General features: G+C 50.7%; 1 protein-coding gene across 1 annotated transcript in view; it reads left to right on the top strand.

Moving 5' to 3' along the window:
• The window catches only part of LOC140427287 (uncharacterized), a 254987-nt gene that overhangs the window by 100901 nt on the left and 129414 nt on the right, over positions 1 to 24672 (top strand). The window contains exon 3 of the mRNA XM_072512861.1: positions 19392 to 19528. Coding sequence (XP_072368962.1) covers positions 19392 to 19528 — 137 coding nt within the window. The remainder of the gene's footprint in view (positions 1 to 19391; positions 19529 to 24672) is intronic.

Below are 24672 nucleotides of genomic sequence, written 5' to 3'. Positions count from 1 at the left end.
TTTATGCCAAAGAACTGTTTCAGAATGCAACATTTCAAAGGTTCTAGTGTATGAATGTGTCAGGGAGGTCATTGAGCCTTATTACCGAATGAAAAGTACAATCTTTCCCATTGATCGAACAAAGCAAGATGAGAGAGCACATTGTTTCACGTGCATGACTTCTCTGTAATGCAAGATTAAATTAATTGCACACACAATGCCTTGCTTACTCCCTATCATCAGCTGTATGTTCCATACTCCTGGAATATAAAGCTGACTTCCGACTACAGTCAGCAGCGCATCATGCAGGTCTGTGCCTGCTGTTCTAATCAGCCATTCCACTTACCTCAGTTACAACGATCATACCACTCTTGCTGCAACCGACCTTCACTTTCCATCCTTTTTCCTTCCTCTCATTTCACTGATGAAAAAATATTAATCACTTTGTGCAAGCTATTAGTGCCATTTTGTGTGCTTGTTTTGGTATCCTAATGGTGCTATGAGTTGTTTGTCTAGTGGCCAGAAGGTGGGAGATAGGTGACTGGTGAGCTTACAGTGAGGTCACATCAGATGACCTTGGATGACCTCAAGTAGCTAAGGCTGCAGATTGCTGACATTTCTTGCAGTAGCTATCTTCCCATTCAGCTACTTGCTCCCTGACTCTGCATCCTCTGATCTTATTAGTCTATTATTTGGTACCTTATCAGGCACCCTTTTGGAACTCTAGAAGAATTATATCTACTACATACTCTTGTCTGCTCTCTCTCTCTTCGAAGACTTCAGCCAGCCTGATCAAACACGACTTTCCTTTCTGAAATCAATGCTGACTATTCATTATTATATTTTTGACTTCCTGATGCTTTTCTATTTTCTACTTTAAAAAGGATCCCATTATTTTTCCTACCACTGACGTTAAGCTGACTGGTTTATAGCGCCCTGAACATGTTTATTCTCCCTTCTTCTATATAAGTGCAACAAAATCATTAAATATGTGCAATAATGACTCTGCTATCTCATCTTTAGATTATTTTAAAATATGGTGCTGATGGAGTTGACATGGTCTCCATGATATGCACAAACCCTTGAAACAAATTGAAGCTGGATGCTTTCATATTCTGGAATATTATGTGCAAGTTCTCTGGCAGGCTGCCCAATGGACCAATACATTTCCTTCTGAATGTCTGTGCTAAATTAGTATGTGACATTCTCTACCTACCCACCCCCGCCCCCCAGTGAATTGACACTTGTGGCATCCTATCATTCTGCCCTAGCTTCTGTGCACTTGTATTCGGTGAATCAGCACCTACAAACTACTCTTCTAAACTAGTCTTCAAAGTCTATATGGTGCCATCATATAAGCCGGTGCTTTTGAATATCAAGTGAAAATACATCTTCGGCAACACTGCACTTTCTTCTCCACTGACTGTGGAGTGTCAGAGCAACCAAAATGAAATAAAACGTCATGTGGTAACTTAATGTGAGAGGGGAGAATGAAAAAAATAAGTGCTGAAAACATCTGGAGCTTGCCATGCAGAATATGTGACTTGAGGGAGCATGCCGAAGAGACAAAGAAAGTTGTATATACAGAAACTCTTTGAATTATTCCCTCCAGCAACCCAGTGCCCATTCGGTGGAAGGTTTAAGGTGGATTTGAGGAAAACATTTTTACCCAGAGAGTGGTGACGGTCTTTGCTCTGTCCCTTCCCATTAGATTTGATTTGATTTATTATCACGTGTATTAGTATAAATTGAAAAATATTGTTTCTTGCATGCTACACAGACAACTCATACCGTACATAGGGAAGGAAGGAGAGACTACAGAATGTAATGTTACAGCCATAGCTAGGGTGTAGAGAAAAGATCAATTTAATATGAGGTTAATTAGAGCTCAAATGCTCTCTTCCTTCTTGGGTGGCAGCATTTTGTATAACATTCTCCTGCAGAAAAGAGTGAAGTTTGTTAATGAGACATGTGAGGAGTTTGGAGAATGTGGCTATCATGGTGGAATAGGTGGCAGTTTATGTGTGTGAGATGTAAGTTGTGGATAAGTGAGTGCTGTGATGGTGGTGAATGTGTGAGCTTTACAGAATCACAGAAAATTACAGTGCAGAAGCGGCCCTTTGGCCCATCCAGTCTGTCCCGACGCATGAAAGGCCCTGACCCGCCCACCTAATCCCACTTGCCAGCACTTGGCCCATAGCCTTGAATGTTATGGTGTGCCAAGTATTCATCCAGGTACTTTTTAAAGGATGTGAAGCATCCCACCGCAGGCAGTGCATTCCAGACCGTCACCATTCTCTGGGTAAAATATTTTCCACAAATCCCCGCGAAACCTTCCACCCCTCACTTTGAACTTGTGTCGCCTCGTAACTGACCCTTCAACTAAGGTGAACAGCTGCTCCCTATCCACCCTATCCATGCTCCTCAGAATAGTTTTTTTAATAATTATTTTTATTAAGGCATTGATAAATAAACATCAAACACAACCAAAACCAAGACCAAAAAGAGAACAAACATCATAACCAAATAAGTTAACAACCACAATCCGCCCTCCCTACCATGTCCCTCCACCCTCTCTGCCTCCACCGTTTCTTATTAATCCCGAAATCCCATCCCCCCTTGCTCCGTGCTGACTTAGCTGTCCTGGAAGAAGTCAATAAATTGTTTCCATCTCCGGGAATACCAATCCACCGACCCCCTCGAGGCAAACTTAATTTTCTCCAGCGTAAGGAATTCCGTGAGGTCCCTCACCCACATCCCCCGTTTCGCTGGCTCCGAATCCCTCCACCCCAACAGAATCCTTCTCCGGGCTACCAGAGAGCCAAAGACCAGAACGTTGGCCTCTCTCAGTCCCTGGACTCCCGGGTCTTCCGACACTCCACCAAACACTGACAATTCTGCACACGGGACCACCTTCACCCTCAGTAACTCTGACATCACGTAAGCGAATCCCTGGCAAAATCCCTCCAGCTTCAGACAGGCCCAAAACATGTGGACATGGTTCACGCCCTCCCATATAACGAACGACACCGCAACAATATCTTTTGTCAGCAGCACCCTTCCCCTAAATAAAACAACAACCCCATCCCCCTCTACTTCACTTACCACCTGCTCACTCCCTACTGCGCTCCCGTTAACTAGCCCGCGCAGCTAGCCTGGCAGCCCCCGCCCAAGGTGCCAAAACCTCCTACTCCCCCACTGCACGGCACCGCCCCCCCCCCCCCCCCCCCGCCCCCCGCTTGAACATCTCGCAACCAACAGTGCAACAATAAAAAACAAAAAGAGAAAGAAAACACAAAAGCACAAAAGGTGCACTCGCCCCCCATCGCATCGAAACATCTCAGAGGAGGAAAGTTCCCCAACCACCAATAGAACAAAAGATACAGGGATTACCAAAGAGCGAGGGGTCAGGGGGGAAACCAACATTCATCTCCACACTTTAATGTCCTCCTTCACGTGCCAGTCCCTTGTCTCTCAAAAAGTCCATCGTCTCCTTTCTCGTTCCAAAGAAGTGCTCTCTGTTGTTAAACGTCAACCAGAGACGAGACGGGTACAACATCCCAAACTTCACCCCCTTTTTAAAGAGGGCAGCCTTCACCTGGTTAAACCCAGCCCTCTTCATCAAGTCCGGACCCAGGTCCTGATATACTCGCAGCTCACTCCCCTCCCAGGTACATCTCCTCGTCAGCCTCACTGATCTCAGAATCTTTTCCTTGTCCAGGAACCGGTGAAGACGCACCACCATTGCCCTGGGCGGCACATTCGCCTGTGGTTTCCTCATCAGCACCCTGTGCGCTCGGTCGACCTCCAGGGGCCAGTCAAAGGCCCCCCTCTCCCATCAGCCTTTCTAGCATTCCAGCCAGAAACATGGCAGGGTCCGCTCCCTTGATGCCTTCAGGCATCCCTACAGTTCTCAAGTTGTGCCTCAGGGAGCGGTTCTCACGGTCCTTTACCTTCTCCTGTATCCACTTCTGGACCACCCGCATTACTCCTACCTTAGCGCCAACAAAGCCAACTGCTCCTCGTGCTCCCCCACCGCCTACTCCACTTTCCGGATGGCTTGGCCCTGGGACTCCAGCTTCTGCTCCACTCGATCGATTCCCGACTTCAGCAGATCTACAGCCTTGGCGAGGTCCTCATGGGCCTCTCTCTTCTGCTGGCTGAACTTCTCGTTCAAGAATTCCACCTGTTGGTCCATCGACCATTGAGTAGGCAGCGCAGGCCCTTTACCCTCCGCCATCTTAAGCTGTGGCGCACCAAGATTCTCCTGCTCCAAATGCTCCCTTGTTTTAGGCCCACTTTTAGTCAGTGGATCCATCCACCAGTCCCACCAGTGGAGTCAGCCTTCCCTCTGGCCAGCCTTACAACATATTCAGCCACACATCCACCCTCCGAACAGGGAAAAGGTAAAAAAAAACAGCCTCGAGCAGGAGCTGCCAATTGTGCGACCGCTCACATCATGGCTGCCACCGGAGGTCGCCCCTCATAATCCTGTACAACTCAATCAGGTCACCCCTCAGTCTTCTCTGCTCCAGAGAAAACAGTGCAAGCCTATCAAGCCTCTCTTTATAACTTAAATGTTCCATCCCAGGCAACATTCTGGTGAATCTTCTCTGCTCCCCCTCCAGTGCAATTACATCCTTCCTATAATGTGAATTGCAGAATTGCACACAGTACTCCACTGTGGCCTCACCAAAGTTCTATACAGCTCCATCATGATCTCTCTGCTTTTGTAATCTATGCCTCGATTGATAAGAGCGAGTGTCCCATATGCCTTTATCACCACCCCATTAACCTGCCCTTCTGCCGTCAGAGATCTACGGACAAACACGCCAAGGTCCCTTTGTTCTTCGGAACTTCCCAGTATTAGACCTTTCATAGTATACTCCTTTGTCAAATTACTCCTTCCAAAGTGCATCACCTCACGTTTCAGGGTTAAATTCCATCTGCCACGATTCTGTCCATTTGACCATCCCGTCTATATCTTCCTGTAACCCAAGACACTCAACCTCACTGTTAACCCCCGGCTAATTTTTGTGTCAATCGCAAACTTACTGATCCTATCCCCCACATTGTCATCTATGTAATTTATATAAGTGACAAAGAATAGGTGACCCAACCGGAACCCTGTGGTATGCCACTTGACACTGGCTTTCAGACACTAAAGCAGCTGTCTATCATCACCCTCTGTCTCCTACAGCTAAGCCAATTATGAATCCACCTTATCAAATCACCCTGTATTCCCTGTGCCTTTGCCTTCTTTATAAGTCTCCCATGTGAGACCTTGTCAAAGGCTTTGCTGAAATCCATGCAAACTACATCAACTGTACCAACATCATCTATATACTTGGTTATATGCGCAAAAAATTCAGTCAAAGTTGATGGCATGACCTCCCCCTGACAAAGCCATGCTGACTATCTCTGATCAAACCTTGCTTCTCCAAGTGGAGATAGATTCTATCCTTCAGAATCTTCTCCAGTATTTTCCCAATCACTGACGTGAGACTCACTGGTCTGTAGTTCCCTGGCTTGTCTCAACAACCTTTCTTAAATAGTTTGACCATATCAGCTGTTCCCCAGACCTCTGGCACCTCCCCCGTGGCCAGAGAGGAATTAAAAATTTGTGTCAGAGCCCCAGAAATCTCTCTCCATTAGGAGAGGATGTTTAGTGAAATGTGTGCAGTGATTGCGGGACAGTGCAGGGTAATGGGGAGGAACAGGGTTGAAAGTGTTCTGAGTCATGTCATCAACATCTGCCTCAATCAGTTTGCAGAATAATAAATAAATCTAATTTACTTTCATAACATTTCATGCCTCATCCTAGTCAGTGTCTAATTGTAAATATATATAATAATCATTATTCTAATAATCTTTATTATTGTCACAAGTAGGCTTACATTGACACTGCAAGTAAGTTACTGTGAAAATCCTCTCATCACCACACTCCGGCACCTGTTCGGGTACACAGAGGGAGAGTTCAGAATGTTCAAATTACCTAACACACGTCTTTCGGGACTTGTGGGAGGAAACCGGAGCACCCGGAGGAAATCCCCCCACACTCGGAGAGAACATGCACACCCTGCACAGACAGTGACCCAAGCCAGAATCGAACCTGGGTCCCTGGCACTGTGAAGCAATTCTCCATCAACTCGACAGCGGCGTCAGTGTGGTCCAGCACGCCCGTACAGTAAACACCGTTTGTATATCATTAGCGGGCCTGACCTGGTATTCTCCGGGCCCTCCACGATTCTCCGCCTCCAATGGGCCAAGTTTCTGATGGCAAGGTTGACTTATGCTTTTAAAAATCATGAAACTGATGTTGTGATTGATGAGGGAGAGAGAGGTGCGAGGACACAAGAGAGGCACAACTGTGGGCTGCTGGGCCGGACACTGGCCCGGCCGGCTGCCAGAGCCGGCGGAGAGGGGGGATGATGAGGGAATGGGCCGAGTGGTTGGGGTGACCGCCACCCCCCCCCCCCCCCATGGGACTGGGACGCTACCCACATATGGATCGCCATTGCCTGCAAAGCAGCCATCTTGCTGCGCACCCTTCGCTCCTGGTTCTGCAGACTGACACCAGCCATAAGGGTGCTGTAGTGATAACTGTGACAATGACTCACATCATCCAAACGGAACACTCATTGACCGCACAGCAACATCAAAAACTACAAACGCAACAAGAAGCATAACAAAAACAGAAACAATGAGCACGACGAGAAAAACAACAAGAACGGCAGCAAAAACAGAAACAAGCATGACGAAAACAACAACAAGAACGACAACGAAAACAACCAAGACAGAATCGACAACAATGAAACAACGACCTGTACAACATGGTACAACTCTGCACATGAAGGACAATGCCACAGCACACAGCAAAACAATGGCAAGAGTACAAACATGCCATGGCATGGCAACAAATCTCACAAATTCACATTTGTTCCACAACAAACAAGCAAACCAGCTTTCAAGAAAGATGACATGCAGAATCAATACCACAAACACAAGAAAAAGTCCAGGTCAGACAACAAAGATGACATACAGGATCAATACCACAAACACAGGAAAATGTCCAGGTCAGACAACAAAGATGTAACACCGAATCGCTACCGCAAGCAGAGAAAAAAAAAAGCATAAATCAGACAACAAAGTGATTCGACCATTCAAATACCTCATGGATGACTTCTTGGTTACTTTTAAAAATAATATTTTATTGAAAATTTTTGGCCAACCATCACAGTACATTGTGTATCCTTTACACAGTAATATAACAATATAAATAACAATGGCCAGTTTTATAAACAAGAAATAAATAATATATAAACAAAAACAAAACTAAATGGCAACTGCCTTGTCCCAGATAATTATTCTCCAAAAATATGTTTTAACAGTCCAATATACAATTATCTATAACAACAACCTGTACATATTATACTTGTATATTAACATCCCTGAGAATCCCTCTGGTTCCCCCCCCCCCCCCCCCCCCCCCCCCCCCAGGCTGCTGCTGCTGTCTTCTTCTTTTCCATTCCCTCTATCTTTCTGTGAGGTATTCGACGAACGGTTGCCACCGCCTGGTGAACCCTTGAGCCGATCCCCTTAGGACGAACTTAATCCGTTCCAGCTTTATAAACCCTGCCATGTCATTTATCCAGGTCTCCACACCCGGGGGCTTGGCTTCCTTCCACATCAACAGTATCCTGCGCCGGGCTACTAGGGACGCAAAGGCCAAAACATCAGCCTCTCTCGCCTCCTGCACTCCCGGCTCTTCTGCAACCCCAAATATAGCCAACCCCCAGCTTGGTTCGACCTGGACCCCCACTACCTTCGAAAGCACCTTTGTCACCCCCACCCAAAACCCCTGTAGTGCCGGACATGACCAGAACATGTGGGTGTGATTCGCTGGGCTTTTCGAGCATCTCGCACACCTATCCTCTACTCCAAAAAATTTGCTAAGCCGTGTTCCAGTCATATGCGCCCTGTGTAACACCTTAAATTGTATCAGGCTTAGCCTGGCACACGAGGACGATGAGTTTACCCTACTTAGGGCATCAGCCCACAGCCCCTCCTCAATCTCCTCCCACAGCTCTTCTTCCCATTTCCCTTTCAGCTCGTCTGCCATAATCTCCCCCTCGTCTCTCATCTCCCTATATATGTCTGACACCTTACCGTCCCCCACCCATGTCTTTGAGATCACTCTGTCCTGCACCTCCTGCGTCGGGAGCTGCGGGAATTCCCTCACCTGTTGCCTCGTAAAAGCCCTCAGTTGCATATACCGGAATGCATTCCCTTGGGGCAACCCATATTTTTCGGTCAGTGCTCCCAGACTTGCAAACGTCCCATCTACAAACAGATCTCTCAATTGTGTTACTCCTGCTCTTTGCCATGTTCCAAATCCCCCATCCATTCTCCCCGGAGCAAACCTATGATTATTTCTTATCGGGGACCACACCGAGGCTCCCGTCTTTCCCCTATGCCGTCTCCATTGCCCCCAAATTTTCAGAGTAGCCACCACCACCGGGCTTGTGGTGTATTTCTTCGGTGAGAACGGCAATGGCGCCGTCACCATGGCTTGTAGGCAAGTCCCCCTACAGGACGCCTTCTCCAATCTCTTCCACGCCGCTCCCTCCTCTTCTCCCATCCACTTACATACCATTGAAATATTGGCGGCCCAGTAGTACTCAGGCTCGGTAGCGCCAGCCCCCCCCTATCCCTACTACGCTGCAAAAATCCCTTCCTCACTCTCGGGGTCTTCCCGGCCCACACAAAACTCATGTATACTCTTCTCAATCCTTTTGAAAAAAGCCTTCGTGATCACCACCGGGAGGCACTGAAACACAAAGAGGAATCTCGGGAGGACCACCATTTTAACCGCTTGTACCCTCCCTGCCAGTGACAGGGATACCATGTCCCATCTCTTGAAGTCCTCCTCCACATGTTCCACCAACCGCGTTAGGTTTAACCTATGCAATGGACCCCAATTCTTGGCTATCTGGATCCCCAAGTAGCGAAAGTCCCTTGTTACCTTCCTCAGCGGTAAGTCCTCTATTTCTCTGCTCTGCTCCCCTGGATGCACCACAAACAGCTCACTTTTCCCCATGTTCAGCTTATATCCTGAAAATTCTCCAAACTCCCCAAGTATCCGCATTATCTCTGGCATCCCCTCCGCCGGGTCTGCCACATACACCAATAAATCGTCCGCGTAAAGAGATACCCGGTGTTCCTCTCCTCCCCTGAGTACTCCCCTCCACTTCCTGGAACCCCTCAATGCTATTGCCAGGGGCTCAATCGCCAGTGCAAACAATAATGGGGACAGAGGACATCCCTGCCTCGTCCCCCTATGGAGCCGAAAATACGCAGACCCCCGTCCATTCGTGACCACGCTCGCCATCGGGGCCCTATACAGCAGCTGTACCCATCTAATATACTCATCTCCAAAGCCAAATCTCCTCAACACCTCCCACAAATAATCCCACTCCACTCTATCAAATGCTTTCTCGGCATCCATCGCCACCACTAGCTCCGCTTCCCCCTCTGTGGGGGCATCATCATTACCCCTAGCAGCCTCCGTATATTCGTATTCAGCTGTCTCCCCTTCACAAACCCAGTTTGGTCCTCATGGACTACCCCCGGGACACAATCCTCTATCCTCATTGCCATTACCTTGGCCAGAATCTTAGCGTCTACATTTAGGAGGGAAATAGGTCTATAGGACCCGCATTGCAGCGGGTCTTTTTCCTTCTTTAGGAGAAGCGATATCGTTGCCTCCGACATAGTCGGGGGCAGCTGTCCCCTTTCCTTCGTCTCATTAAAGGTTCTCATCAGTATCGGGGCAAGCAAGTCCACATATTTCCTATAAAATTCGACTGGAAATCCATCCGGTCCCGGAGCCTTCCCCGCCTGCATACTCCTAATTCCTTTCACTACTTCCTCTATCTCGGTCTGTGCTCCCAGTCCCACCCTCTCCTGCTCCTCCACCTTAGGAAATTCCAGCCGGTCCAGGAAGCACATCATTCTCTCCTTCCCATCCGGGGGCCGAGCTTCGTATAATCTTTTATAGAATGCCTTGAACACTCCATTCACTCTCTCCGCTCCCCGCTCTATCTCTCCTTCCTCATCCCTCACTCCCCCCATTTCCCTCGCTGCTCCCCTTTTCCTCAATTGATGGGCCAGCAACCTGCTCGCCTTCTCCCCATACTCATACTGTACACCCTGTGCCTTCCTCCACTGTGCTTCTGCAGTACCCGTTGTCAGCAAGTCAAATTCTACGTGTAACCTTTGCCTTTCCCTGTACAGTCCCTCCTCCGGTGCCTCCGCATATTGCCTGTCCACCCTCAGAAGTTCTTGCAGCAACCGCTCCCGTTCCCTACTCTCCTGCTTTCCTTTATGTGCCCTTATTGATATCAGCTCCCCTCTAACCACTGCCTTCAGCGCCTTCCAGACCACTCCCACCTGGACCTCCCCGTTATCATTGAGTTCCAAGTATTTTTCAATGCACCCCCTCATCCTTAGACACACCCCTTCATCTGCCATTAGTCCCATGTCCATTCTCCAGGGTGGACGCCCTTCTGTTTCCTCCCCTATCTCCAAGTCTACCCAATGTGGAACGTGATCCGAAATGGCTATAGCCGTATACTCCGTCCCCCTCACCTTTGGGATCAACGCCCTTCCCAAAACAAAAAAGTCTATTCGCGAATAAACTTTGTGGACATAGGAGAAAAACGAAAACTCTTTACTCCTAGGTCTGCTAAATCTCCACGGGTCTACTCCTCCCATCTGCTCCATAAAATCTTTAAGCACCTTGGCTGCAGCCGGCCTCCTTCCAGTCCTGGATCTCGACCTGTCCAGCCCTGGCTCCAGCACCGTATTAAAATCTCCCCCCATTACCAACTTTCCACCTCTAGGTCCGGGATGCGTCCTAGCATGCGCCTCATAAAATTGGCATCATCCCAGTTCGGGGCATATACGTTTACCAAGACCACCGCCTCCCCCTGTAATTTGCCACTCACCATCACGTATCTGCCCCCGCTATCCGCCACTATGGTCTTTGCCTCAAACATAACCCGCTTCCCCACTAGTATAGCCACCCCCCTGTTTTTCGCATCTAGCCCCGAATGAAACACCTGCCCCACCCATCCTTTGCGTAGTCTAACCTGGTCTATAAGTTTCAAGTGCGTCTCTTGTAACATAACCACGTCTGCCTTAAGTTTCTTAAGGTGTGTGAGTACTCGTGCCCTCTTTATCGGCCCGTTCAGCCCTCTCACATTCCACGTGATCAACCGGGTTGGGGGGCTTTTTACCCCCCCCCCCCTTGTCGATTAGCCATCCCCTTTTTCCAGCTCCTCACCCGGTTCCCACGCAGCTGTGTCCCCCCAGGCGGTGCCCCCCACCCCGCCCACCCCACCCCATTCCGGCTCCCCCCTCTCCCCAGCAGCAGCAACCCAATAACTCCCCCCCCACCCCCCCTGCTAGATCCCCCACTAGCGTAGTTACACCCCCCATGTTGCTCCCAGAAGTCAGCAAACTCTGGCCGACCTCGGCTTCCCCCCGTGGCCTCGGCTCGCACCGTGCGACGCCCCCTCCTTCCTGCTTCCCTATTCCCGCCATGATTATCATAGCGCGGGAACGAAGCCCGCGCTTCCCTTTTGGCCCCACCCACCATGGCCAACGCCCCATCTCCTCCACCTCCCTTCCTCCCTCCACCACCACCTGTGGAAGAGAGAAAAGTTACCGCATCGCAGGATTAATAACATAAAACTCATCTTTCCCCCCCTTTTTCCCCCCTCTTCGCCCCCCATACTCGCCCCACCACTTTGTTTCAAACGTTCTTTTTTAATAACCCGCTTATTCCAGTTTTTCTTCCACAATAAAAGTCCACGCCTCATCCGCTGTCTCAAAGTAGTGGTGCCTCCCTTGATATGTGACCCACAGTCTTGCCGGTTGCAGCATTCCAAATTTTATCTTTTTGTGAAGCACCGCCTTGGCCCGATTAAAGCTCGCCCTCCTTCTCGCCACCTCCGCACTCCAGTCTGGATATACGCGGATCACCGCGTTCTCCCACCTACTGCTCCGAGTTTTCTTTGCCCATCTAAGGACCATCTCTTTGTCCTTTAAACGGAGGAATCTCACCACTATGGCTCTAGGAATTTCTCCTGCTCTCGGTCCTCGCGCCATCACTCGGTATGCTCCCTCCACCTCCAGCGGACCCGCCGGGGCCTCCGCTCCCATTAACGAGTGCAGAATCGTGCTCACATATGCCCCGACGTCTGCTCCTTCTGCACCTTCAGGAAGACCAAGAATCCTTAAATTATTCCTCCTCGCGTTATTCTCCAGCACCTCCAGTCTTTCCACACATCGTTTATGGTGTGCCTCGTGCATCTCCGTCTTCACCACCAGGCCCTGTATATTGTCCTCGTTCTCGGCAGCCTTTGCCTTCGCGACCCGAAGCTCCCGCTCCTGGGTCTTTTGCTCATCCTTTAGCCCTTCGATCGCCTGTAATATCGGGGCCAACAGCTCCTTCTTCATTTCCTTTTTAAGTTCTTCCACGCAACATTTCAAAAACTCTTGTTGTTCAGGGCCCCATGTTAAACTGCCACCTTTCGTCGCCATCTTGGTTCTTGCTTGCCTTCCTTGCCGCTGCTCCAAAGGATCCACTGCAATCTGGCCACTTCCCTCTCCTTTTTCCATCCGTTTCCAGGGGGGATTCCCTTCTGGTTTACCGCACAGTGCTTCTAGCCGTTAAAATTGCCGTTGGGGCTCTTATTAAGAGCCCAAAAGTCCGTTCCACCGGGAGCTGCCGAAACGTGCGACTTAGCTGGTCATCGCCGCACCCGGAAGTCACTTCTTGGTTACTTAAACACTGGAACACTGACGACGGTCACAAAGAAATAACAACATCAACATCACCACTTAAAAAATAGAAGAAAGCAACTCGACCAAACAAACTCATAAAGTATGGACTCATAAAATATTAATTGGCTTTGTATAATCGTCAAGATCATCACAACTTGTACATAACATCATTTGTCCACCTATTTCACGCAAGCAAAAAAAAACTCAAGAGACTGAATGTATTAACATTTGACCGACTAACTCTTTGATTTTATGTCATGCATTTGCAAACTGCATCCGTTATGTTTGTTCAATTTTCTTTACAACATACAGAAAATATGTAACACGAAAAAAAAGGGGGATGTAGTGATCTCTATGTGTGCATGTACACAAGGGGTTAATGTGTCATCAGGCGCACCACATGATCACTAGAGGGCCGGACCAACAGGGGTATAAAGGGCAGCCACATTGGCTCTCTCGCTCCCTGTTGGGTACACTGTATTCAAAGCAACAGCAGACTAGTTTAGTTGGCCAATGGAGTTACGTATAGTTACCATAGTTAGATCTTGTTAACCTTATCACTAGTATCAAAGTTAAAGTAAAGAACTCATGTAAATATTGTTGTAGTTATTCAATAAACCCTTTTTTACTACTGGAAGAGTTCGAATCTTCTTCATCTGGATTCAGAATACCTCATCACTAACCAAGGTTTGAGTAGCACATGTTACCTACCAGACAGGTAACAAAACAGGTGCCCTTACCCCGCACCCTACCCTACACTATATCACCCCAACCTGGCTGCCACCTGCCGTGGGCCACCAGGCGACCCACCCAAGACAACGTCCAATATAGCCCTTACGGGGGCGCTGGATGGGGGCTGCGGAGTGTACTGCTGGCAAGGGCAGCACAAGCCGACGGTACCCCCGGAATCAGGGAAGGGCACCAGTGCCACAGGCCCCCACGGGCCCGGGGTGCGGATATGTGGGGGGCGGAGGTGGGCATGCGGGGACAGAGGCTGATATGCCAACAGGGGCCATCGTGTGCCCCGTTGGACCTGGTTGGGCACAGAGGTACGCACCATGCTAACATGCCGGCCTTTCACCCCCTGGAGACAATGGATATTGGAATTCAATCAACAATGGTGGCCTTCCTCCTAGTCGCCGTAGCCCTGGAGGATGCCCTGCTGCTGTACGAGCTGGAAGTGCTCGAGGAGGAGGAAGCTGAGCAGCAGAGCGTGCTGCAGAGGAACAGGAGGCAGACAGTGAGGATGGAGAGCCTGCTGCCCAACAGGCCGAGGAAGAGGAGGTGCCAAGGAGCGCCGCATGAGGCCTTGTGTGTCAGCAGCACCTGTCATTCGAGGATCTTCCGGACCAGGCAGGTCGTTGAAGACTCCGGCTGAGCAGGGGAACTGCGACATACCTGCCAGATCATGGCACCGCGGGGGTATGGGGGAGGACACCCGCTCCCGGTGGCTGTCAAGGTGATGGTCCCCTGAACCTTTACGCCACGGGGTCCGTCCAGGTGCCAAATGGGGACCTGTCCAGGATCTCAAAGACTTTGGTGCTCAGGTGCATCCGTGCCGTCACGGAGGCTCAATATGCCCAGTTGGCTCAATACATCCATTTCAATGTGGACCGAGCTCACCAGGATGCCCGGGCAATGGGGTTCGCCGCCATCGCCGTCATACCCCGGGTCCAGGAGGTGATTGACAGAACGCATGTCCCCCTAAAGGCACGTGCAGATGACAGGCCGCTGTACACCAACCGAAAGGGGTTCAGCTCTATGAATGTGCAGCTAATATGTGACCAGCAGCTGCGCATCATTCACGCTTGCACCCGATACCTGAGCAGTGTACATGACGCCTTTAACCTGGCACACAACGATTCCTGACATGTTCAAGAAACCCCCCCCTCCCCGGGGTTATCCACTATGGTCGTGGCTGATGATGCCTATCCGGAGGCCACAGACCGATGCAGAGATCCACTACAACAATGGCGATGCAGCGATTCGGGATAGTAATCGAGCAGTGCTTCGGCATCCTGAAGATGCAGTTCAGGTACCTGGACTACTCTGGAAGGGCCCTCCAGTATGATGCTGAGAGGATCGCCAGCATCCTGGTGGCCTGCTGCGTCCTCCACAACATTGTGCAGCAGAGGGGCAATGTGCTGGAGGAGAGGATGTCTGATGAGGCCTTGTATGATGAGGATGCGGGGAGGGGGAGAGTGGGCAGGACGTGGGCTCAGGCAGGCAGGGGAGGCCACACCCGGGCCAGCGCGCACAGGACACTCTGATAGCCTCCAGGTTCACTGACTTATAGAGGGTCGGGGGGGAAACTGGTCAGGGGCACGGACGCCGCATCTCCCCCGCTGACCACCCCTCTGCCTGTAACATCCTCCGTGATACATACCTGCCGCACTACAGGATGCGGGCCCTGGGTTTCCAGGAACAGCGGGTCTGGTCCGTGGGATGGAGGTTGATGACAACCCACTCTGAAATTATGTTTCGTGCTTCGCATCGTTTGACAATGTCTGACTCCTGCCCATGGTAGCATTTTCCACCATCCACCTGGGTGATCCCTGCGTGCAAGCTGATCATCCCATCACACAGTCCCATCGAATCCCTGGGGGCATGGTCGGGGCAGCATGGGTGGAGCCCAGCCCAGCCCAGCCACAACATCTGCCGATTCCAACCCCCTCCCCCTGCACCCCCTCTTTGGCCAGCCCAAACCAGCCCACCCCTCATAACCATCTGACCGAGCACTGAGGCAGGTTGTAACTGTGAACAATTGTTTATGTGACAATGTATATACAGATTTGTGCCCTAGTCCCTATCACTAAACTGTGCCCTGCACCCTTGCAAATTAATTGGTGTCTAACTTTCTGGCTTTACGGACCCCAATGCTACAAATGGGTGGATTCCCAGACAGGAGTGGAGGTGGCCTGCTGTGATTCCTGCCATACGACGACCTGGGTCCCCGTTGGCGGCCGTCTTCTGAGGTGATCAGGCCATGATCGCCTGGCTGCTGCTCGGGTGTCCCAAGTGGCATGGTACCGTCCTGGTGGACAGGAGTGGGGGGGCGGGGGGGAGCCCGGAGTGATGTGGTGTCCGGCACCTCCCCTGCGGGAGTCACCGGCATGGACGCCATCACCTCCTCCTCCCTCGGGGTGCTTGGCGGCCCCTGCGTTACTCCATGGGATGGGGGTGTGAGCAGAGCTTACGCTTGAGGCTACCCCGCCACCTGGCGCTGCTAGCCCTGGAAGCCCCTTTTGGTCTCGACCAGGGTCTGCATGCTCGCGGCCATTGAGCACGGGGTGTGGACTATCTCCATCTGGGACTCCGCCACCTTCTGGGTGCTTGACACATCAGCAGTGACTGTGTCATCTCCCTCTGGGACTGGGCCACCTCCCTCTGTGTCTGTTCCACATTGACCACCACCTGGGAAATGTCGCCGATGTTTCCATCTATGGCCTGCATTGACTGGGCCACGCTCAGAAGCTGCAATGTACAGGTGGTTGTGGCACATGGCTGCCTGTGAGACGGCAACCCTGTCCTGGCCAGCGCCTGCACAGAATGCCCCAGGCCTTGGACATGCTGATTCATAGCCAAAACCGTTGCCCGCAATGCCTCCACCGCGGACACCCCCCATTCGGTGTTGGCCTGCATGGCACACATGGTCAATGCCACCACCTGCTCCTGCACGCGGTTGGACCTCCTCCACCTGCGCCTGCAGGTGTTGGATGCTCGCCGACAACCCCTCATGTACTCCCTAGCTCTGCGACTGCATCTCCAAATCAATGGGACTGTCTGTTCCAGAAGACCGAAACCCTGGGGTTGGGGGTTGGCCCGCCCTCGGCCATCCACTCCCTCGGGTGTTCCTACCTCCATCTGCTGTACCGGAGCAGCTGTATGGTGCTCAGATAGTGTCCCAGGGGCCGCTTCACTAAAGTGCCCAGCCGAGGTGAGTGGATCTCTGGGATGGTGGAGGTATTGGAGACAGCTGTGACGGGAAATCAGTGTCATCCTCAGGCTTGAGCTCCGGGGTGACCTGCGTCTCTTGTCGAGGGTTACTGTCCGAGTTGCTCCCCTTGTCACTACTTGGCTCACAGGGGGGCTCCGGCTCTGGCAGTGGCTGGAGGTGGCGGACACCAGATGGGCCCACCCCATCTCCAGCAGGTTCTGCAAGACACAAGCCAAGACACATTATTAGACCGTGGGTTTGGCGGGGAGGGAGAGGGGATGATGGTGGGATGTGGGTGAGGGTAGTGTGAGGGTGAGGGTGGTGTGAAGGTGAGGGCAAGGGTAAAGGGTGAGGGTGGTGTGGGGGTGAGGGTGAGGATGGTTTGGCAGTGAGGGTGGTATGGGGTTGAGTGTGATGTGGGGTGAGGGTGGTGTGGGGGTGAGGGTGGTGTGGGAGCGAGGTTGGTGTGGGGGTGAGGGTGGGATGGAGTAGGGTGGGAGTGAGGTGATGGTGAGGGTGGTGTGGGGGTGAGGGTGGTGTGGGGTTGAGGGTGGTGTGGGGGTGAGGGTGTTGTGGGGGTAAGGGTGGGATGGAGTAGGGTGGGAGTGAGGGTGATGGTGAGGGTGGTGTGGGGGTGAGGGTGGTGTGGGGTTGAGGGTGGTGTGGGGGTGAGGGTGTTGTGGGGGTAAGGGTGGGATGGAGTAGGGTGGGAGTGAGGGTGATGGTGAGGGTGGTGTGGGGGTGAGGGTGATACTGAGAGTGAGGGTGTGTGAGGATGGGTTAGTGATGAAGATGGGGGGGTGTTGACACACGTGTCACGAGGAATCGCAACTCAGCATGGTCTCACTTCCTTGCCCATGGCTGACCTCCACCCCAGCGACCTCCCTTTCCTCCAGGCCGCCGACCACGTCCAGGGCACTCTGCTCTGTTATGGTTGGGGACCGCATGCCCGGCGGTCCCCCTCTGTTTTCTCCCGCTCCCGATGGCTATGAGCGACCTGCTCCTGGGAGTGGCCTGGTGGGGTGGGGTGCAGTCCGCGCATGCAGCCCAGAGGGTGGGCTGCTGGTGGCTTCAGTGGCCAGGGCACTGGCAGCCTCCTTCCCGGGCCAGGGTACAGGGTCATCCGCCTCTCATCCACCACATCCAGAAGGATCTCCAGCTCCGCATCAGTGTGTGTGGGGCCGCGCATCTTGCTGCCAAATTATTGGCTGGGATGGCGTGTGTGGGGAGTGAAGTGTGTATGTGCGACTGCAGCTTCTTAGCCTCCGAAGTGTCAATCGCGAAACCGGCGGATCCCGCACTATTTCTCATTGGAATCGATTGTGTTCCACGTGACCGCGGTGCTAGCCCCTAACTGTAGCTGAATCGGTCCAAGTGCGGCACCAGTTTTGCTGTCGTCAAATTCCACGAATTCTTCACCGGCGTCAACACTTAAGGCGGGATTGTCCATTGCCCGACGCCGAAATCGTATCCGGCGATCGGGCGGTGAATCCCCGTTTGCAACCGAATCAGGGTCGGCGCCGTTTTTCGGATGGTCCGCCCCCCCCCAGATTGGCATCATCTAGGAGCTCGCCGCACGCTGTTGCGACCATGTCAGCACGCACGTCGCTTTGACGGCTCTCCCAATGCTCCGCCCCTGATGGGCCGAGTTCACAACCACGCAGGTTGCAGGTGCTGTCTGACTTTTTGTAAACCTGGCGTGGCTGCTGCGGACTGTGTCCAGCGCCGCCACAGTCGGCGGGGGTGGGGGGTGGGGAGCTGTGCTGCTGGCGGGGGGGGCTTCAGAGAGGGCCTGGGGGTGGGACTGGTGGGGGTGGTCCAGGGGGACACTATTTGGCCAGCCGGGTCCGTGTGCGGTCGGCGCCATGTTGTCCGGCACGACCGCTGCAGGTCGTCGCTGTGCCATACCCGGCCACGGACCCAGCAATTCTCCGGTCTTTTATGTCGGGAATGCTGGGCATTTTACCCTGTGCCGCTGCAAGCCCCCCACCGGGCAGAGCATCTGTGCGGGGGCGCCGCCGACTTTTTCATTGTAAAACTAGACACTTCCTCCGGACATAGCCTCAAAATCAGAGAATCCTGCCCTTTGTCTCAGAAACCGTGAATCCTGCCCATGGAGTCACTTACCAGCACACGTGCCAAATGGTCGGTTTCTGTGCCTTATTTTCTATGTAATTTCACAACTGGCAACCAAAACAGAATGGGTTGGATTCTTCGTCAGCGCGATCCTCCGTTTTGCCGGCAGCCCACTCACACCCGCGGATTTCCTGACGGCAAATTCTGTTGCAGAATTTTATACATTTTACAAAATAGATAGCTGTATGGAACTCTGTGGCCTAAACATTTAAGGGTGGGATTCTCCGTCCATTCACGGCAGCGGGATTCTCCGGTCCCGTTGCAGTGAATGGAAGATTTGGCTGAGCGCCAAATTCTCCGTCCTCGCCAGCAGCAGTAACCAGACGGACTCACAACGGAGAATCCCAGCCGAAGAGTTTTTGCTGTTCTAACTATATTATGTTGTTTAGATATTAGGAAATAAGGGCTCAGAAGATGAGCAGCCCCAATTATGGAACACCAAGAAAAGAACATAATTATAATTAGCACTGTTTTTCCTAATTTATAGGGATAAACTATGGTGCAATACACCAGGAGATCCTTATAATAATGTTGAAGTCATTCTACAAAACCTTCTTGGCACTAAGAAATTTATAAAAACAGTTAATATTGAACCACTTACGTATCGAGGATATGATCCTGCAGGTAGGACACTGGTAATTTTGCAACCATTCAAGGTATCTTGTGAACAACATAAGAGTGCATGCATATAACTAATTCAACACCATAATTTATGCCTGCATGAACCTAGAAATTTTGTTGCAGAATTAGTCTGATCTGGCCAGCCAAGAAATTTAAGATAGAATTTGTTTCTTACCCTTGCACCCCTTCTATTGTGACTTCATGTTAGAGTCATGAAGCAGGCATACTTGCCATACTGGTGCCATAACTGGGCACCACAATGTTATATATAAACATAAATCAATCCAGGAGATAAGCATTGCTGTTTACAGAGCTGCACAATGGTGAAGGATCAAGGAATTCATTATTTTTTCACTCCTTCCATCACTTTGTCCGTACTGCCTGCTCTTTATAGAATCATAGAATCCCGTCAGTGCAGAGGGAACCCATTTGGCCTATCGCATCTGCACTGACTCTTCGAAAGACCACCCCACCTAGGCCCTATCCCCTGTCCTATTCTTGCAACACCACTCTAAGGGGCACTTTAGCATGACCAATCCACCTAACCTGCACCTTTTTGGACTGCGGGAAGAAACCGGAGCACCCGGAGGAAACCCACGCAGACACGTGAATGTATAAACTTCACACAGTCACTCGAGGTCGGAATCTAACCTGGGTCCCTGGCACTGAGAGGCAGCAGTGCTTAACCACTGTGCCGCCGTGCTGACCCTTGATACCCTACTGACATCCAAGTCCCATCATTCAAACATCCCCTTCTCCATAATTTGTGACAGGGTCAGTAGAAGAAGAAGTGCTGGTGGGGCCTGGAAAGGGAAGATGCACTGCTGGCACTAAAGAAGAGGTTATGAACTGTCTTCCCTTCAGTATTTTATAAGATTTAATGCCATGCACATCGTAAATATAAGAATCCATCACAGGATCCTTACCACAGAAAGTCAAAAATATTGATAAATGGGACACGGTAGCACAGTGGTTAGCATAGTTGCTTCACAGCTTCAGGGTTCCTTGTTCGATTCCTGGCTTGGGTCACTGTCTGTGCGGAGTTTGCACTTTCTCCCCGTGTCTGCGTGGGTTTCCTCCGGGTGCTCCGGTTTCCTCCCACAGTCCAAAGATGTGCAGGTTAGGTGGATTGGCCATGATAGATTGCCCTTTGTGTCCATAAAGGTTGGGTGGGGTTGCTGGGTTACGGGGATGGGGTGGAGGTGTGGGCTGAGATAGGGTGCTCTTTCCAAAGGCCGGTGCAGACTCGATGGGCCGAATGGCCTCCTTCTGCACTGTAAGTGCTCTGATTAGACTGTTGAAATATGATTGGAAATAGCAAGAGGATAATTCAGCAGATGCTCTTGTGGTTATGTACTGGATAGTTAGAGTATTAAACACCAGGCCCTAGAAATTCAGTCACATGCACCCATTTTTCAGGCACTGAGTCACCTACTAAGATCACAATTCGGTGGGCAGGAAGTGCCTGCCACATTGATGAAGGTAATTCCACTGTCATCAGTAATGCATATCGGGAACATGTAAATTGAACAATAATGTCCTGCGCTTTTTGCAATACAGTTTTCCATTTTTGAATACCCTCATGCTGCATTCACCATCTGCTACACTTGTACAGCATAACAGTTAACAATTAACAAATAACATTTCATATCTACACAGTTAACCAGAAGGAAGGTCCAACATTTGCATATTTATAAGAATCATGCAGCACCAGGCAGTTGCTGGTTCCTTATTGCAGGCTGCTGCTTAACTGCAGTTTATTAAGTCAACCACTAGTTCACTTTGTGTAAACAGAGAAAGATTTGTTGGAGTTGTATCGTTGTTGGCTATCTCAGAAATAATTTGGCTGCAGTTATGGATGGCTCAGTAGGCTGCCTTTGGACCTGGCAAACGAGGAGGAGCAGCGTAGATCACACCACAGAGCAGGAGGAGGTGGCACTCAGCAGGAAGCTGTGTCACAACAATTGTTCAGGGAGCACTACTGTAACGTTCACCTTTGCACAGGAGCAACATTTTAGGCACCATCATTTTACCAAGAAGGCAGTCACCAAACTTTTCAATTTTTATAACCAAAGCTGTAGCGTTGATTAGGGAATAGACAGCATGCTCTGTGGTCGCCATGGTCACCCTGGCTTTTCACCTTTTATACCACAGGGTCCTTTCAGGCTGATCAGGTGATATCAACTACATATTCCAGTTCATAATATATTGATTTATCAGAGAGGTACCGAGGTTGGCTATGCCAAGAGGAAGAACTATGCCATCTCCTTCTGTTTGACAGAGTGCAGCAGGGTGGGAGAGGGCTACATGTCACCGACATGTCAGGTTTCCCCAAAGTACAATTTGCCATGGACTGTATGTCCCCCATCACCAGCCTACAATACTTATCAATTGAAACATATTCTACTCTGATAACATACAGACAACATACAGTTAATGTTCAATCATAAGCTAAAACAACACAACTTACATTTATATCGAACCTTTTAATGTAAAATGTCCCCAGAACACTTAATTGATAAAATACGATACCGAGCCACATAAAGGGATATTAGAACTGGTGACCTAAAGCTTGGTCTAAAATGTAGTTTTTAAGCAGCATCTTAAAGATGCGATCGGAATGTGGAGACGTTCAGAGTTGAACTTTTACAGCTTTGTGGCCTAGAGAGCTGAAGGCGCATAAGAATATAAATTGGAGTAGGAATAAACAATAGAGCCCCTCAAGCCCCTTAGTACAGTCATGACTGATCTCCGACCTCACCTTAAATTTGCTGCTCACTTTTCATGTGCTTTGATTTGCTGAGAGACCAAAATTATCTTTGCCTTGAATATATGCAAAAAAGGAGACTCTAAAACCCTCTGCGGTCTCCAACCAGGAGATACAACCTCTGTGTCCATCCTGTCAAGGCCCCTGAGAATCTTGAACGTTTCTTTTTTTTTTTTAGAAAATGTTTTATTGAAGCATTTGTAATTTTCACAGTTTAACACATTAACATTTCTTAAACAACCCCCCCCCCCAGTCATCTCTGGGCGAACCCTTGAATTGATCCTCTCAAACCAAATTAAATTTTCTCCAGGCTGAGAAACCCTGCCATATCGCTGGCCCACACTCCTGACTTCGGGGGCTCCGAGTCCCTCCATCCCAGCAAAATCTGTCTCCGGGCCACCAGGGAGGAGAAGGCCAGAACATCGGCCTCCCTCCCCACGTTGGCCCCGGATCTTCCGATACCCCAAATATTGCCAATTTTGGATTCGGAGTTACCCTTCCTTCCAGGACCTCTGACATAACGTCCGCAAATCCCTGCCAGAATCCCCTCAATTTCGGACATGCCAAAAACATATGAACATGGTTCGCCGGGCTACCCCCAAACCACCCACATCTCTCCTCCACCTCCTCAACGAACCTGCTCATCCAGGCTATCGTCATGTGGGCCCTGTGGACCACCTTGAACTGGATCAAGCTAAGTCTGGCACAAGATGAGGATGAATTGACTCTCTTCAGGGCTTTTTCCCACAGCTCGAATTCTATCTCTTCACCCAGCTCCTCTTCCCACTTCCTCTTCACCTCCCTAATGGGGGCTCCTTCACACTCCATCAGTTCCTTGTATATCTCTGAGACCCTCCCCTCACCAAACTCTGTTTTTGACATCACCTTATCTTGTAACCCCCTCAGGGGGAGGCGAGGAAAGCCAGGAACCTGCCTCCGGAAAAATCCCATATCTGGAGGTACCGAAACCCGTTCCTGCCCGGCAACTCAAACTCCTCCTCTAATGCCTCCAAGGTCGAGAAACCATCTTGAATGAATAGGTCCCCAAATCTCTCAATCCCTGCCCGCCGCCATCCCTTATAGCCCCCATCCAGACCCCCCGGGGCAAACCGGTGATTGTTACAAATCGGTGACCACACTGACGCCCCCTCCAATCCCATGTGCTGCCTCCATTGCCCCCATAAGGGCTGCCACCACCACAGGGCTCGTAAAGTACCGAGCCGGCGAGAACGTTAGAAGCGCCGTTAATAAAGCCTTCAAACTCGTACCCTTACAGGATACTGCTTCCACTCGCTCCCACACCGACCACTCCCCCACTACCCACTTCCTGACCATTGATATGTTGGCCGCCCAGTAATAGTTAATAAAGCTCGGGAGGGCCCCTCTCCGCGTCCCCGTTCCAGGAGTGCCTTCTTTACTCTCGGAGTTTTACCCACCCACACAAAACCCGATATCGCCGCGTTCATTTTCCTGAAAAAAGTCTTTGGGATAAAAATCGGAAGACATTGAAAAAAGAAGAGCAGTCTCGGAGGGACCGTCATCTTCACCGCCTGGACCCTCCCCGCCAGCGACAGCGGGAGCATGTTCCATCTGCGAAATTCCCTTTTCATTTGATCCACCGCTTTGCCCAGATTTAACTTATGAAGCTGCCCCCAATCTTTAGCCACTTGAATCCCCAGATATCTAAAGCTCCTCTCAACCACTCTGAACGGCAACTCCCTCAGTCTCCTTTCCTGCCCTCATGCCTGGATCATGAACATCTCACTCTTTCCCATATTTAACTTGTAACCTGAAAATCGCCCAAATTCTCTTAGTAGCTCCATGATTTTGGCCATCCCCCCCCCCACCGGGTCTGTGACATGGAGCAGCAAATCGTCCGCATAGAGGGAGAATCATTTGATGATCTAAGGACCATTGCCAAGGGCTCTATGGCCAGGGCAAACAGTAATGGGGAGAGCAGACATCCCTGTCTTGTCCCCTTGCAGAGACTAAAATACTCTGACCAGACTCAGTTGGTTCTTACATTTACCGTCGGGGCCTGATATGACAGCCGGACACACTCCACAAATCCCTATCCGAACCCAAACCTGCCTAAAATGTCCCATAGGTACTTCCACTCCACCCGGTCGAAGGCCTTCTCCGTGTCCATGGCTACTACCACCTCAACCTCGCGCCTCTCAGCCAGCATCATTATAACATTAAGAAGCCGTCTAATATTTGACGTCAGGTGCCTGCCCTTCACAAATCCCGTCTGATCGTCCCCGATTACCTCCAGGGTACAATCCTCTATTCGAGTGGCCAAGATCGTTGCCAGCAATTTAGCATCAACGTTCAACAGAGAAATTGGCCTGTACGATCCACAGTTCTCTGGGTCCTTATC

The sequence above is a fragment of the Scyliorhinus torazame genome, chromosome 7 (genome assembly GCF_047496885.1).
Source record: "Scyliorhinus torazame isolate Kashiwa2021f chromosome 7, sScyTor2.1, whole genome shotgun sequence".
NCBI classification, from domain to species: Eukaryota; Metazoa; Chordata; class Chondrichthyes; order Carcharhiniformes; family Scyliorhinidae; genus Scyliorhinus; species Scyliorhinus torazame.
This window is presented reverse-complemented; position numbering and strand designations above follow the sequence as displayed.